Here is a 17,380-nt window from a genome sequence, read left to right on the forward strand (position 1 = left end):
CCACTCATAAGAATTAAAGGGGTCTGTGAAAGATGTTTTTGAAGAAATAACTAGAAACACTCAAACAACGGCGTGTAGCGTTTCAATAGTGGATCAGAACAGATAGGCGATACGTCATATGTTCACACACCTCAAACACACCCTAATAATTTTTAAAGTCATAAAACTATGACTATTACTTGCAAATACATTTCATCTGAAGGCATGCTTGCCTTCTGAAAGATAAACGAATATGTGAAAGAAGTGTTTATCGGCACAATTTAGTCTAACTTCGCGGTGAATCGAGAATGGAAGCCAGTGAGCTGTAACATACCAACTTGAAGCTTTACTACAAATCTACTGTCCTAAAACAAATCATTTAACTTCAACTGAAGTGACAAAATAGTTAACTTCTCTTCTACATGTAGAATTCCAGGTGTCACAACACTCAGCGAATTTAATCAGCTGATGAAAATATACGGAGCCCAATATTAAATACTACTCTACCGCCATATTGGCTACACTGGTTACGTAACGAGCCAAGACATACGTTCAGGGGCTTTTCGGGGAGTTTCTTCTCCCTCTATATATAGGCTCCCTGGTTTAATCTATTATTCACCTATTACAACGGGTCCAGGTATACCGAGGACGTGGCTACCCGTGTTCAATTCTTTACCCACCTTTCCTGGTACCCCGGTTACCCGTCCAAGCCCCAAACTGAATCTGCGACAACTTCCGGGAAATTGCTTACAGGGAAATGTGTCTTCAATATGAAACTTTAATTATCAGTGGAATGCGTCACACAAGAAGCGACTGAGTGAGTGAGTTAATATGTAGTGTCACATCGGCAACACTCGCAGTCATATGGTGGCGGCAAAAGCTCCTGAGAGGCACCAGGAGCGATTATAACACCGACATCCATTGTAAAGCCTGCTGTGACACTGTGTGTGAGTGTGTGTGTGTTCTACACCGCCCTCATCAATATTCGAGATATATGACTTGCAAATAATCGAGTCTCAACCAGACATTCCAGATCTGCGCAAACGGGAACTCTTGACGCGTCAACCAAATCAGCGAGCCTGATCATCCTATTTCGTTAGTCGCCTCGAACGACAAGCATAGTCCCTTGTATGGCAAGCATTGGTTGCTGAAAGCCTTTTCTACCCTGGACCTTCAGGGGTCGCATGACAAAGCCCTCTAAAACATCTGTATGAAGGCTAAATGACAAGGACTTCAGCTGGAGATATGTGAACTTTATTCTATTGTGTACAACTGAGTCAAACCACATGTACATTGCAGCAAGCAGTAGGAAGGAGGAAATAATGGGAAACAGCGTCTTACAAATGGCATCCAGAAGTCTTCCATTTTGTCTCAAACACACACTGTTGCTCCAGAGTTTGAGATTTAGTATCACATGACCTGAATGATCCAAAAGTACCAGTGTAAACTGCAATAACCTTTAGATAATGTTAACCATATTCATGGATTTGCTGAAGGGTCTACATGTTCAGGTGGCATCTGCTGAAGGGTCTACCTGTTCAGGTGGCATCTGCTGAAGGGTCTACCTGTTCAGGGGGCATCTGCTGAAGGGTCTACCTGTTCAGGGGGCATCTGCTGAAGGGTCTACCTGTTCAGGGGGCATCTTCTGAAGGGTCTACCTGTTCAGGGGCATCTGCTGAAGGGTCTCCCTGTTCAGGGGGGATCTGCTGAAGGGTCTACCTGTTCAGGTGGCATCTGCTGAAGGGTCTACCTGTTCAGGTAGCATCTGCTGAAGGGCTACCTTTTCAGGAGGCATCTTCTGAAGGGTCTACCTGTTCAGTGGGGCATCTTCTGAAGGGCTACCTGTTCGGGGGGGTATCTGTTGAAGGTCTACCTGTTCTGGGGGTATCTGCTGAAGGTCTACCTGTTCAGGGGCATCTGGGGCATATGTTGACGGGGTACTTGTTCAGGGGGCATCTGCTAAAGTATACCTGTTCTGGGGGCATCTACTTAAGGGTATAACATTTCAGGGGGCATCTGCTGAAACACTACCTGTTCAGGAGGCATCTGCTGAGGGGGGTACCTGTTAAGGGGGTATCAGCTGAAGGGCTACCTGTTAAGGAGTCATCAGCTGAAGGGGTACCTGTTTAGGGGCATCTGCATAGGGGTACCTGTTAATAGGCAACTATTGGAAGATAACTGACAAAGAATACATTGGTGACTGATGAGTGCGATGTTAAAGCCAGAAAGACGAATGCCGAATGACATGTATCAAAACGTTCATAACATTTGGCATCACCACACAACCTTTTGGCCACTTCAGCAATACTGACAAACATATTTCACAGAAAACCTGCACATGTAATCTGCTGAAAACAGCTGACAAACCAGAAATTGCTGAGTAATAGGAAAATAGACAACCTCATTAATATTGTATCAATGTCAAAAAATAAGTATCAACATACATGCATAAATTCAAGTAAAAAAATACTGCACTGTACTTATCCGTGTAAAATGCAAACTATCATAATGGAAAAAGTAACTGTGCATGAGACAAAATTGCATAAAATAAAATATATTTGAAATAACCTTAAAAAGATGTAGAAAAGCACTTTTCATGAAATATTTTATTACGTATCATGCTTGGCATGTGCACAATGAACTTACTCTTCGTTTGCCTGCTTTCTGAAATCTGAAGCTCACACATTTGATATCGAAACTTCAACTGCTGATTTCTCTGATTTTCTGAAATCTGAAGCTCACACATTTGATATCGAAACTTCAACTGCTGATTTCTCTCTAGACTCTAAATGTTGGAGAAAACATGCTAATTTCAACGACACTGAAGTCATTCCAGGTTTTACATAACATCAGGGTCGCAATGTTATTGGGCATACTGGAGACTGAAGTGACCCAGTGTGAAGAGGCAAGACATTTTATGTCCACCAAGACACATCTCATGTCTATGGAGATTTGTACAACATAACGCAAACATGAGAGATTTGCCTCAGATTGGCCTTCTCAAGTGACGTCATGTCCACAAGACATCCATATTCGGCTGACTAAAGAATTGATTCCAGAGTGCCAGTTTGACTACTCAGACAATTCCTGGCTTATGTCAAATCAGTTCCTGACCTGTACCGATGCAACTGAAGGATCAAAACATCCGACCCCAATGGTCTGCAATATGTCCAATTTTGTTACAAGGTCACCAACGGGCACATCTTGCCTGGTGCAGACAGCATCTACAGTGGGAGATAAGATTGGCATGGTGTTTTGAGTTGAGATTTCATGTGGACAGCTCAGATGGCAGGGCAAGGTGTACAGGAAGTTAGGTGAATGGTATGCTGTTCAGCATCGACACTTTGGTGGCATGGGCGTTATGGTAAAACAAAGCATCGCATTTCGCAGTCAGACACAACTTGTCATTGTTAATAGTATTCCGATAGGTCTACGATACATTGGGTTTCAATTCCAGTAACTGCTTGTGTTGTCCCAGAGTTCTGGGACCACAAGAACATTCCTGAACTCCCCTGGCCAGCTGTTTCTCAGGACCGGCCAGCCGGCCACCTATAGAGTCCATTTGGGATGAACTAGGGCGATGTTCACGTCAAGTCCAGAATCAAAAATTGACATTAGCTGAATTGGGACAAGTGTTGGTTCAAGCATGAAACAACGTTCCTCAAGGTTTTGTCAATCGCTCTGAGTCATCTATGCATAACTGTTGTCAAGATGGCATCAACACGAAAGGTGGACACACACAATACTGATCCAAATAAATCTGCTAATCTTTGCTAATGTGAACTGACTCTTGACACCATATCTCTTAAGTGCATGTCACCATGCCTTGCGTTAGATCATGCATATTTTGATATGATCCAGCCAAAATAAAGTCAGTAATAATGTGATTATCTTTTTGCACTGAACATCAGCATAACATTAAATAATGCACAGTTACTTTACTCCAGTTGTATATTCAGTATTGGGAAGGAAAAAATACTTGACTGGCCAGGAAAATTACCCATCAGCCCCTGGCAGCAGTCACTACTTACAAATCTCACCAACCATCAAGTGCCACCAAACAACACAAGGGAGATAAGCCTCATCATATTTTATTTGTTTATTTATAAGGGTTAAAAAACTTAAAGACAGAAACACTACATATATATTTGCACCAGCACATGTGCGTACAACTAGGGATGTCACGATCAACAAGCTTCATGAATCACTACCTATCACAATACCCATGTCACGATTCGATACGAATCACAATATTAAATTTCACAGTATTAATCGCGTAAATTTAGTTTAAACATTTTAAACATTAAGATCTCACACTTAATTATTGTCCGTGAAAAGATTAACAGTAATGATTCTCAGAGATCAAACAGTTCTAATTTCCATCTTTGTGCACAAAATAACTCACATAACATAAAAAAAAAACAAAAAACAAAAACAAACCATGATACAATTGCAAACTGTAAACAAAGGATACATAAGCATGTTTAAACCGATACTTTTAAAACTAAATATCAGTGCAGTTTTAAATGTATTGATCATAGGGGTTCTTCATTCATTTAGAAGTATGTACGTCAATAACTGTATCATCTTTGAACAAGCATCCATGTATCACGGCATCCCTAGCTTCAACAATACACCACAATCAACGCAGTAATACTTTCAGGAAGTGAATTATGTTAATGTAAACCAAGTTATCACCAAACACTTTTTTCAAAAACAAAAATAATTACGCAAAATGAAAATAAATATTCACTATTTAAAATATTTGCTTTTACACTACCTCTGATTATTTGGCAGAGGTCTCTATGACAGTGATGCCTGGGTGAGATGGGTGACGAAGGTCCCTGGGAGGCATTCAGATTCTAACAATAAATAAATAAGTCCTCCTCCCCATAACAACTTCCTGTATAGAACTACAGGTTGCCATGTAACACAAACAATAAACCGTTAACAAACTCCATGATTGTCTGTATGATCACAAATATCATAACCATGGCGATCGGATGAATTTAAGTGAATTTAAGTGATTTTAAGTTAAGAATATTGAGAAGTGCCTTTTAGTGGGAAGCAGCACACAGACACACCACACACGCAGCAATTCAAGAGAAGATCGGCTGGGAGGACTGCATAGCAACTGTCAAACAATGGTCATAGTGGACAGCTGATGCAAAGTTAGGCTCGGTGTTATTCATACACTGTTAGACTCAGACTCGGTGTTATTCATACACTGCTATACGGAGTCTAACAAACCCACATAGAAGGTCAAGTCAGCTAACCTTTGAGCAACCTTTGACCATTCAATCAGATGTGAGATGGCTGAACACGTTTAACAAATCAAGCAGCTACTGTCTAACAAACCCTTGTGGAAGATCACGTCAGCTACCCTTTGAGCAACATATGGCCATGGTATCAAATGCAAGACAGCTGAATGTATTTAACTAATCAGGCAACAGCTACTGTTTAAGGATTGGCAGGACTTCCAAAATTCTGCAGTCATTGACAACAAACAAAAATCTGCATAAAACAGGTATTTTACCGGTAGTATATACGTTTAGGGCTTTCTGATAACAGGGCTACCATTAACTATTATTTCAGCTAGCGGACATCCTTGAAAATTGACAAAAATGCTTTTTTCAGCAACTGCTTACTCACTGTTGTGGTGTGCTCCATGGGCAACACTCTCAAGTGAATGTAGGGAAAACAGCATTCCGCAATGTTCAAGTACTAACTCTTTCCAGGTAAGAGTTCAAAATGGATGTGTGAATGTCAGCTTTCATGATTTGGTAAGCTGCGTCCTGATTGGTCAGTTGAAAGGGTTTGCAGATGCGACCTTCTGCTGGGGTTTGTTAGTATAAAAAGTGTAACGAATAACACTGAGTCTTCACTTCACTGAGTTGTAAGCCACAGTTGTGAGTCACAGTTGTGAGTCACAGTTGTGTATGTAAAGATCTAACGCCACATCACTCGGTTTCAACACTAGTTTGTCACATTAATAAGGGAATGACAAGACATGGGTTGGACACATCAAAACAGAATGAAAACTTGCAGGCATTACGACGAAAATCTGAACCTTCTGTTCTCTATGGTCAATACCAGGTCATGCTGATAAACACAACTCCGTTACAATATGGCCAGAAGGTCAAGGTTACCATGTACATTAAAATTCTCCTCAATTTATCCCCAACCAAGACATAACAAAATACAAATTCTCTCATTCAACAAATCAACATATGTCTTTGTTTGAGAGTTGTATACCGACAACATATATATATATATATATATACACACAAGGGTTATTGCATGGTCTCTACTGATTGCTGGAGGTCGCCTTCTTCGGACTCGCTGATTTCTAGAGGTCGCCCTTTCCTCACTTCCTGATTGGTCATCCTCCACTGACTTGCTGATTTCTAGAGGTCTCTCTCTCCTGATTTGCTGATTGCTAGAGGTCGTCCTCTCCTGATTCCCAGATTGCTAGAGGTCACCCTCTCCTGATTCGCTGATTGGTTTCAGGGGCTGACCTTTCACATAGCCTTGACTCTCAGATTCATTTTCTGACTCTGTTACACTTCCACTGTGCACAGTATCAATGTCAGAGTTCTCGTCCACTCCAGACAGGTTTGTATTGGACGCATCCACCCAGCTCTGTATACGGTCATTGTCACTGAGCTTCATCCGAGTCTGACCGGGCACCGGACTCTCACAAGGCTTCGTCACATCGGACTTGGTTCTATCCATCCCTATCAAATCTGTCATGATAGTTGAGCTCCCGTCTCCGATCGTCCGTGATGAGTGGGTTGACATTACCTCACTTCTATCCAAAGTGCGGCCAGAATGTTGAGAAAGAATTTCAGCACTGAGATCAAAGTTACCTGTGTGGATGGAGTCAATATGAGGCAGCTCTTCCACTGTGTCAGATGCATGCTGGGAACTTGCTGTGTCATCACTTTCTGAAAAATCCTCCTCCTCTTCGTCCTCAGATTCACCTGGAGCCTCAACCTCATTTTCAACCTCGCTTTCACCTGCCATTCTATCATCCTGAAGGGAATTCTTTTCATTGGGAAGTTTGATTGGGACATCTGAGCAGTCTTCAGTGTCGGCCTCATTCCCGTCATCTATCTCATCCACTGATGACGGAAAGCTTGGAGCAACCTTCACTTCAGGGTGCAGGCCATTTTCAACAATGAGATAACTGCTTTGTGGGACATCCTTAACTATTTCATAACCCTTACTGTCTGTCTCGGGTTCGGAGTGGGGGTAGTTCTCAGAGATTGGTTCAGACAGTATGCTGCTGGTGAAGGACATGACACTGCATCCCGATGGTGTCCGAGAATGTCCCATGTGAGCATAGATGTGGGTGGTGCCACGCTGGGGGTTGTCCTCCATCTCCTTCTCGATGCACAGGACCATCTCATTGTATGCCTGCCGTGCCTTCTCTGTGTAGTCCATCAGCTTGTTGAACGTCTCCTGCAACACAGGGATAGCAGTTAGTGAAGAAGTAAGCCGAGTTCAACACCTGCTGTGAACAGAAATCAATTTTTTACCTATTAGGGTGAAAATATCAGGGTTCATACGATGCCCTCTCCGAAATCTGCCACCCTGGTGAAATCATCTGCTCGTGGGAAACAAATTACACAACAGACTCACATCTGATGTACATCATTCATTCATTCATTCATTCATTCAATCATTCATTCATTCATTCATTCATTCATTCATTCATTCATTCATTCATTCATTCATTCATTCATTCAACTGCTGTGTCCAAATCATGAAATGTGAAGATACAGTCTATGCCAAGAGCTGAGTTACCTTTCAGATTTAATCACTAACTGGCAAACAGTAACATGACAACCTCTAACTGCAGCATCCTATGGGAGATAACTCCTACACAACATCAATAAAAGTCCAGTCATTGTTCTCTTGAATAACTTGTTGCATTAAACCTTTCACTTCTTGGCCCACGTCTATTTTTAATCTACACGCCCCCAGATTATTTACAGATATCCTGAACACATGATCTCGGACAGATTGATGAAGAGCTCAGTTCTTGCAATGGGGAAACATCGTTTTCAGCAATTTTCCAGCAATATCACGGCTGAGGACACCAGAAATGGTCTCCACTGATTGAATCACTGTGAACACCCAGGTCTTCATTGTGATAAGCGAATGATTTAAACACTAAGCTACCCAGGGTTTGATTTAAGAGACTTGCACCAAGTGCAACCTAAGATAAAGACCTAGTTGCACAAGTCAAATTCCAGTTGCGATGTAGTGTGTTAAAAACATCAGAGGTTTCTGTGCACATGTTTCCATGATGTAGTTCACCAGAAATGGGCTTCACATATCGTACCCATGTGGGGAATCAAACCTGAGTCTTCAGCATGACGAGGGAACACTTTAACCATTAGGCTACCCTGCCACCACAGTTAAATATAGGGTCACAATAGTGTCGAGATAATGCTGACCTTGACATTTAGCATTTGGTAAAACCACAAGCACTAGTACCGACAAGTTTAGCAAGGCTTGATTTAAAGGATGTCAACCTATATGTCATGTCACAGCTATTCCAAGTTTAGAAGAAAAATGGGCTGAAATACTTATGCTATAATTAGGTTTCACTTTGTAATATTTGGCTACACCCGTGCAAGTGATGTAATATTTGGTTACACCAGTGCAAGTGATGTAATATTTGGCTACACCAGTGCAAGTGATGTAATATTTGGCTACACCAGTGCAAGTGATGTAATATTTGGCTACACCAGTGCAAGTGATGTAATATTTGGTTACAACAGTGCAAGTGATGTAATATTTGGCTACACCAGTGCAAGTGATGCAATATTTGGCTACACCAGTGCAAGTGATGTAATATTTGGCTACACCAGTGCAAGTGATGTAATATTTGGTTACAACAGTGCAAGTGATGTAATATTTGGCTACACCAGTGCAAGTGATGTAATATTTGGCTACACCAGTGCAAGTGACAAGCACTGAACCATGCCCTGCTACCATATCATTCCTTTCAGACATGAGACATTGATGTTACATAACTGATGCAGATAATCTTAAACAACGTTGGTTCTCTTCAGTCCAAAACTCTAATAAATGTTTTTATTACTCCCAATTCAAAGCACTCTTAAATGTGGAAAGATATTTAATTTTTGATATTCCTTTACATCTAAGATCTGCATTGTCGAGGATTAGATGTGGTAATTTTAATTTAGCAGTTGAAACTGGAAGATACAATAAAGTTAATTACAATGAAAGATTATGTTTATTTTGTAAATTGAATGACAAAAATGTTGTTGAAGATGAATTTCATGTATTCCTGAAGTGTGAACATTTTTCGGATTTAAGATTAAGATATATTCAGATATATTTGACTGATCCAAATGTCAATTTTATTAATGTTATGAAAACAAGTAATGACTATGTTATAAAAGATGTTAGTATGTTTCTGTACCATGTATTTCAGCTTCTTTTAAACAGCATTTGCACTAAATCCAACACCATATGCAAATGACTGTATGATGGGCCTGTGGTCTTTTACTGAAAAAAACTTGTCTGTCTGTCTGTCTGTCTGTCTGTCTGATATAATGAACTAAGTACACTGATCTCAGACAAGGGAGGTAACTCACTTCACAGCCATCGTAGTTAAATACTCCAGCACAGCTGACAGGAACCAGCTTGGCACAGGCCCGACCCAGGGCACGGCGACCCAGGGCGAACACGAAGGGGATGTTCTGATCCTGACACATGTTGAGGATGTTGTTGAGGGCATCATCGAGACCTCCTGGAGTGGTGACATTTTCATGGATTTAGAGCTTGTCAAACATGAGTTACTTACCATATATGCATGTGTTACTCGCAACATAAACATGTGTTTCTCACCATACATACATGTGTTGCGTGGAACATAAAGATGTGTTACTCATCGGACATATGTGTTACTCACCATACATACATGTGTTACTTGCAATACATACATGAGATACTCACTGGACATAAGTGCTACTCAATATATATACACGTTACTTGCAATATATATTTGAATTAGTCATCGGACATATCTGTTACACAAAGTATATATATGTGTTACTCGCAGTATATACATGAGATACTCATCGGACATATGTGTTACTCACCATACATACATGTGTTACTCATCGGATATATGGGTTACTCAATACACATACATGTGTTACTCAACATATATGCATGTCATTCAACATATTTACATGAGTCAATCAACATAACATGTGTTACACAACATACATGTGCTTTAAACCACAGTCCTGTGATTTATACATGTTCCAACCACACTCAAGTGATGTATATATATTGAATCAAAAAAGAAACTTCACAAAATGTTATTTTTAAAAATAATGAATAATTTTTCTCTGATGATACATCTGTGTGTTCGAAATGGAATCCCTGTATGTGGTTATACCACACTCCTGTGATGTATACATGTGTATTTACTACTCCCAAGTGATGTATACATGTTTAAACCACACCTAAGTGATGTATACATGTTTCACTCACACCAAAGTGATGTATACATGTGTTTAAAACACACCCCTGTGACGTGGTTACCTTTAGACTGGATCTTCTCCAAGTTGGGTGAGATAATGACACACTTGATTTTCTTCAGCTTCAGGTGCTTCGTCACCTCCCGCAGCCCCAACACCAGCCTTCGCCGCATCTTTGCCTACAACATCAGCATCATCGTTGAACTACATATATTTGATTACAAACCAAGTCCCCCTTACACACTCAATTTTCATTACTCAAAACATTCTTAATTAGAAAACCAGATATACTTTAAGATTTACAAGTGAAAATATTACCATAATATCCTAAGTAGTGATCATACCTTATACTTAAAGCAAATTTTGCAGCAGGTTCGATGTAATAACTCCTTTCAAATCAAAGAACGTATGTCAATTATCAGTTTGAGATGAACATAACATCCAAGAAGCAGATTAATAACAATGGTAATAAGTGCGTTTATATTGCGCTACTTTCCATCCATTGTGGTTGCTCAAAGCGCAGGAATCAAGAATAGTACTTGGAGAAGAGATGGGTTTTGAGTTTGAACTTGAAGACAGCCATAGACGGGGAGGTTTTGGTATTGTTAGGAAGGCAGTTCTTGGGGACTGATCTTGGGGATGGTAAATAGAACCTGATCATGGGATCGCATATTTTTGCTTGAAGTACATTTCTGGGAAAGTTATTTCACATGTGCTGGTACAGCATCATGGTAACAGCTTCATGTCAGGGTTAACACACTGAACTCCATTTTGGCTTGTTCTGGGAATGAACCTTGTTCAGTTAGTGTTTATGGAATTACAGAATATTTGCGGAGTTAAATTCCAATAGACACTGACTGCACAAGATTTACTAGCTAGTGAACTGCACTGGCTTCCATATTTATTATGTGAGAATTTGTTAGTTGGTTTTCAACATCTTCGAGATCAGACGTTTAATTTTGGGTTGGGTTGGGTTGGGCCAGTCAGTCAGTAGATATTAATGATTTCTGCAAAAGCCATCAGAACAAGTGTTATAATGGACGGCTATGTGTCTAATGGTGCAGTATTGACTATATAATACACACACATGTAACAGCTGTAGGTCAGGGATAACGCACTGAACTTGATTTTAGCTTGGTCTGGGAGCAAAAGCAGATTTATCAATATTGATCTTGGATGGTCATGTGTCTAACGGTGCAGTATTGACTATATAATACACACACATGTAACAGCTGTAGGTCAGGGATAACGCACTGAACTTGATTTTAGCTTGGTCTGGGAGCAAAAGCAGATTTATCAATATTGATCTTGGATGGTCATGTGTCTAACGGTGCAGTATTGACTATATTATTCACTTACACGCAATAAAGGCTACTCAAAGTTTGATACCTTTAAATTGATTTATCAATAAGAGTGTCGTTGACATTTCTCATTTCATGATGGCAAAGGCAATGTTCTACACAGATTTCAAGGCAGTCAGGTAGTCTAGTGGTCAAAGTGCTTGCTCATCATGCCAAAAAGCTGGTGTGCTTTCAAACATGGGTACAATGTGTGAAGGCCGTTTCAGGTGTTCTCTGCTATGGTATTGCTGGAATATTGCTAAATGTTGCTTAAAACCAAAACTTACATAGTCAGTAACATGGATTTTATGTGTTAGAAAATCAGAGGTATATAACATGATTATATACTTCTGAATGCCGCTGATTAACCAATCACAATCCAGTATTTGCTGAAGGCATGGTAGAATTCATCATATCTTCTTGTCAGTATTAATAAAGGATTTTCATGCACTGCATTATTATGTTTAGTGTGATTCAAATGGTTCTGATGTAAAAGGTATAACTTTGTAATAAATGTGACATACCCACTAAGTTTATCAACACATCCTAAATTTCATCTGAGTCCGTAACTGGAAATAAGTTACGAGTATATGCCTCTTGCAGTTGCTGATATTTTAAGAAATTCAGAAAAACATGAATGATATTTCAGAAACACATCCAATTTTGCCACACCCATTTCTGTGCACCTATTGTTAGACAAGTCCTTGCTGACAGTTTGTTGATCTTACTGCATTGGACACAAAGATCTAGATAACCGTATTTTCCAATGTGGGTATTTTACCCAGAGTCCCTGTTATAAATGGGTAAAAATGATCTTTAATGGCAGCTAATATGTTGCTCATAAGACTACACCATGTAGGTACACACTTGTAAGACTAACTGACTTGTTGCTAAAGTGCAGCATAATCTCATTTCATGAGATTGTTTACTGAAAGAACCAATCGAAATGTGTGTTACAAGCATATCTATCTGTGTTTTTGTGATTTTTCCTTTCTTTAGTTCAGAATATGTACATTTACAAAGTGAAATTCAATTAATAATCTACTTGATCCACATTTGACCGTTATCTAATTTCTGTCATGTATTTGTTGTTTACCGGTAATTCAGGGTAGCAAGTGAACAACTGAAATGTTTAAATAATTTACTTTGCCTACCTGGGACACAACAAATACATTTCGGTGGGTATTTTGGAAATCTTAAGACATGTTTTGTGCACATCCAGCTTATACAGACTTCTGGGATAGTGTGAAAACATGATATCAATATACATCATATCTACATATTCTACTACTGTTCCCCAGATCAGACTACTGCCATTCCCCAGATCAGTCTACTGCCATTCCCCAGATCAGTCTACTGCCGTTCCCCAGATCAGACTACTGACGTTCTCCAGATCAGTTCCCACATCAGACACTGCCATTCCCCAGATCAGTCCACTGCCATTCCCCAGATCAGTTCCCAGATCAGACTACTGTTGTTCCCCAGATTGGTCTACCGCCGTTCCCCAGATCAGACTACTGCCGTTCTCCAGATCAGACTACTGCCTTTCCCCAGATCAGTTCCCAGATCAGTCTACTGCCATTTCCCAGATCAGTCTACTGCCATTCCCCAGATCAGTCTACTGCCATTCCCCAGATCAGTTCCCAGATCAGTCTACTGTTGTTCCCCAGATCAGTCTACTGCCATTCCCCAGATCAGTCTACTGCCATTCCCCAGATCAGTTCCCAGATCAGTCTACTGCCGTTCCCCAGATCAGTCTACTGCCATTCCCCAGATCAGTTCCCAGATCAGTCTACTGTTGTTCCCCAGATTAATCTACTGCTGTTCCCCAGGTCTGAGTGTTGCCATTTCCTGGACTGCTGCTACCTTAACAGGGTCCTTGTGGAACATGCGGTCCTGGAAGCGGACAAGGTCCTGGAGGAACTCCGTGCAGCACATGTCGATATCCTTGTCCAGCACCTGGTTGCAGTACCTGCAAGGACAGTCCATGGTCAGTTGACATTCTTCAGTGTGCACAGAGCAATAAACTCTCAGAATAACAGTGAATAATTTCAATTCTCAAAAAAAAACAAAACCCAAACATGTTTACTTTCTGAACCTCTGTGGCATTAACAAAAAGCTATCTGCCATGAATTGTATCTGTGGGTAACTGAGCAGTGACTTACACTCTAAACCTTCATCTCTGTTACAGAGTTATCTCCTCTTAGTCTGAGTATTGACTTCCTCTCGGAACTTATGACAGTATCCCAGGGTGATCTCCTCTTAGACTGAGAAGTGACACACTCTCTAAGACATTCACTGTGTTCCAGACTAATTTGCTTTGAGATTGAGCAGTGACCTTCTCTTTAAACCTGTGACAATGTTCCAGATTTATCATCCCTTAGACTAAGTCTTGACTTACTCTCTGAACCTGCGACTGTGTATTTTCATCATTGCCTTGAGGTCCTTGCTGTGCCCACCGGTGATGGGGCTGTTGACGCCAGAGCTGAGAGGGCTAGTCCCAGGGGACAGAGGGCTCATGGAGATTGGGGATGTTTGGCTTATGGGGGACAGGTCCGCACTGGTTGATGCGCCATTGCCGAGCTCCATTGAACTCTTGGAACTCAAACCTGTTAAATGAAGAGCACAGGTTGCTAAGCACAGGTTGCAAAAGACAGGTTGCTAAGCACAGGTTACAAAGGACAAGTTACTTAGCATATGTTGTTAAAGATAGATTCCTAAGGACAGATTCTTAAGGACAGGTTGCTGAGCACAGGTTGCTGAGCACGGGCTGCTGAGCACAGGTTGCTAAGGACTGATTGTTATGAACTGGTTGTTAAGGACTCAATCTAACCCCCAAAATCAACAAGAATCTAATGGAAAATGAGAGCATGATGTATTTGAGGCTAAGTATATCGTGTGTTTGTGGAGGTACATTCTAGTGTCAACCACCGCAGTCCTGCTCGAATATTACAGGAATATTGTGAAAACAGCATAAAACTCACTGTCTCCATGGTGACTTCTCACACTTCTCCAAACTTACCATCTTGTGACAGGTCACTCTCCGCATTCACCACACCGATACCTACTGGTGGTCTGGCGAGAAAACAGAGACACGTCAGTAGTCTTAAATACAACAGCAATGTAACAAAAAGATAAAGTGATCAATATCCCCTGCAATGGTAAAGTACTCTTTATGAACATGTCAACTTGTTACGGCTGTGTTAAACACTTGTATATAGCTAACAACAGCAATGTAACAAAAAGATAAAGTGATCAATATCCCCTGCAATGGTAAAGTACTCTTTATGAACATGTCAACTTGTTACGGCTGTGTTAAACACTTGTATATAGCTAACAACAGCAATGTAACAAAAAGATAAAGTGATCAATATCCCCTGCAATGGTAAAGTACTCTTTATGAACATGTCAACATGTTACAGCTGTGTTAAACACTTGTATATAGCTAACAACAGCAATGTAACAAAAAGATAAAGTGATCAATATCCCCTGCAATGGTAAAGTACTCTTTATGAACATGTCAACTTGTTACGGTTGTGTTAAACACTTGTATATAGCTAACAACAGCAATGTAACAAAAAGATATAGTGATCAATATCCCCTGCAATGGTAAAGTACTCTTTATGAACATGTCAACATGTTACGGTTGTGTTAAACACTTGTATATAGCTAACAACAGCAATGTAACAAAAAGATATAGTGATCAATATCCCCTGCAATGGTAAAGTACTCTTTATGAACATGTCAACTTGTTACGGTTGTGTTAAACACTTGTATATAGCTAACAACAGCAGTGTAACAAAACGATATAGTGATCAATATCCCCTGCAATGGTAAAGTACTCTTTATGAACATGTCAACTTGTTACGGTTGTGTTAAACACTTGTATATAGCTAACAACAGCAGTGTAACAAAAAGATATAGTGATCAATATCCCCTGCAATGGTAAAGTACTCTTTATGAACATGTCAACTTGTTACAGCTGTGTTAAACACTTGTATATAGCTAACAACAGCAATGTAACAAAAAGATATAGTGATCAATATCCCCTGCAATGGTAAAGTACTCTTTATGAACATGTCAACTTGTTACAGCTGTGTTAAACACTTGTATATAGCTAACAACAGCTAACGGCTGTGTTATATAGTTTAGTGGAAGGTTTAAACTTCTGCTCCAGAAAGGAGCACTACCACAAAATTTAGTCAAAGTCAAACTTGTTGGCATGGAAAAAAGTTATTCACAATTCCTCAAATAACAAAAGACCTCTGAACACCACCAGATCTATCTATGTGCCAAGTTTGGTGAAGAAATAGTGCTACAGTTTTGAAATGTCGCTCCAGAAAAACAGAATGTCTCCTGTCGACATAGACAGAACACAAAACAAATATAGCGCATTTTAATATCCCCTGCAAAACGTGTTGCAGAGGATAACAAGGGTCTTCTACCAGACAATCCAGTGATACACACCATGTGCCTTGAGCTATACAACTGTGAATGTATGCATGACATGTATCAATCAACTTTGTCTGAATGCTCCCGTCAGCTGTCACTATAAATGGCTGGTGATAAAAGGCTGGTGAAGAATGCCACATGACTCTACTTGATGTCATATGAACCTCCCATCAGTCTGACCCATCTTACTCTGCTATATGGAGTCCACTGGGGTCGTTGTCATCGTCCAGTAGCCTCATCTTCTTCTTTTGCTCACGCTCCTTCAGGATCACCTACAACCCAAGGTCAAGGTCACAAGACAGGTACTGAGATGAAACAGAATGACCACTCGGCGTATGGAAAGGGTGAGTGGGTTTGGTTAAAGCCTCATTTTAGGAATTCCAGCAATATCAGGGCCGGGACACCAGATATGGCCTTCACACACTGTACCCATATTAGGAGTCAAACCTGTGTCTTCGGCATGATGAGCAGGCTTTTGAACCAGAAGGCTACCCCACTGCCCTGTGTACAAAAGATCAACCCATACCCATGTGGGGAATCAAACTCGAGTCTTCAATCAATCAATCAATCAATCAATCAATCAATCAATCAATTCTTTATTCTCAAAAAACACCTTTGTGGTACAAGAGCATACAATCTAAACATATATACAAATACAAAATCAGTTCAGATCCAAAATGGCAAGCAAACATGTTAACATCTTCTTCTGACAAGGGATGATAGTTTCACAATATATTTTGATAGGTTCACTATATCTTGCGAAGTTTTAACAGATAATATTTTCGTAAACTTTATTTCATTAGGAAAAATGATTAGATGGGTGGGTAGATATTGCTTCCTCAAAGTATCTAATGCTTTACAACGGAAAATATAATGGCACTCATCCGCAATGTTTTTAGAGGTGCTTAGCAGGCACGTTCTCTCGTCCCTTGGAATGTTACACCAGCGGCCCGTCTCAGTAGGTAAATTATGGTTACATGTTCTAAATCTCAACACTGGCAATGAAATATATTTTGGGAGGAAGAGATATTTGTCAAAATTAGGAAACGACTTTAGATGTTGATAGGAAATTCCCTTGGG

The 17,380-nt window shown here is 40.3% G+C and overlaps 1 protein-coding gene across 1 annotated transcript in view; it reads right to left on the reverse strand.

Moving 5' to 3' along the window:
- Window positions 1-1,216: 1,216 nt before the first annotated feature.
- LOC137259330 (selenocysteine insertion sequence-binding protein 2-like) overlaps window positions 1,217-17,380 on the reverse strand; it is a 62,322-nt gene continuing 46,158 nt past the window's right edge. The window contains exons 11-17 of the mRNA XM_067797013.1: window positions 16,490-16,572; window positions 14,871-14,923; window positions 14,250-14,457; window positions 13,715-13,820; window positions 10,573-10,687; window positions 9,615-9,769; window positions 1,217-7,443 (exon numbers count right to left, since the gene is read on the reverse strand). Coding sequence (XP_067653114.1) covers window positions 6,451-7,443; window positions 9,615-9,769; window positions 10,573-10,687; window positions 13,715-13,820; window positions 14,250-14,457; window positions 14,871-14,923; window positions 16,490-16,572 — 1,713 coding nt within the window. The 3' untranslated portion in view covers window positions 1,217-6,450. The remainder of the gene's footprint in view (window positions 7,444-9,614; window positions 9,770-10,572; window positions 10,688-13,714; window positions 13,821-14,249; window positions 14,458-14,870; window positions 14,924-16,489; window positions 16,573-17,380) is intronic.

This window comes from Haliotis asinina, chromosome 13, assembly GCF_037392515.1.
Source record: "Haliotis asinina isolate JCU_RB_2024 chromosome 13, JCU_Hal_asi_v2, whole genome shotgun sequence".
Classification (NCBI taxonomy): domain Eukaryota; kingdom Metazoa; phylum Mollusca; class Gastropoda; order Lepetellida; family Haliotidae; genus Haliotis; species Haliotis asinina.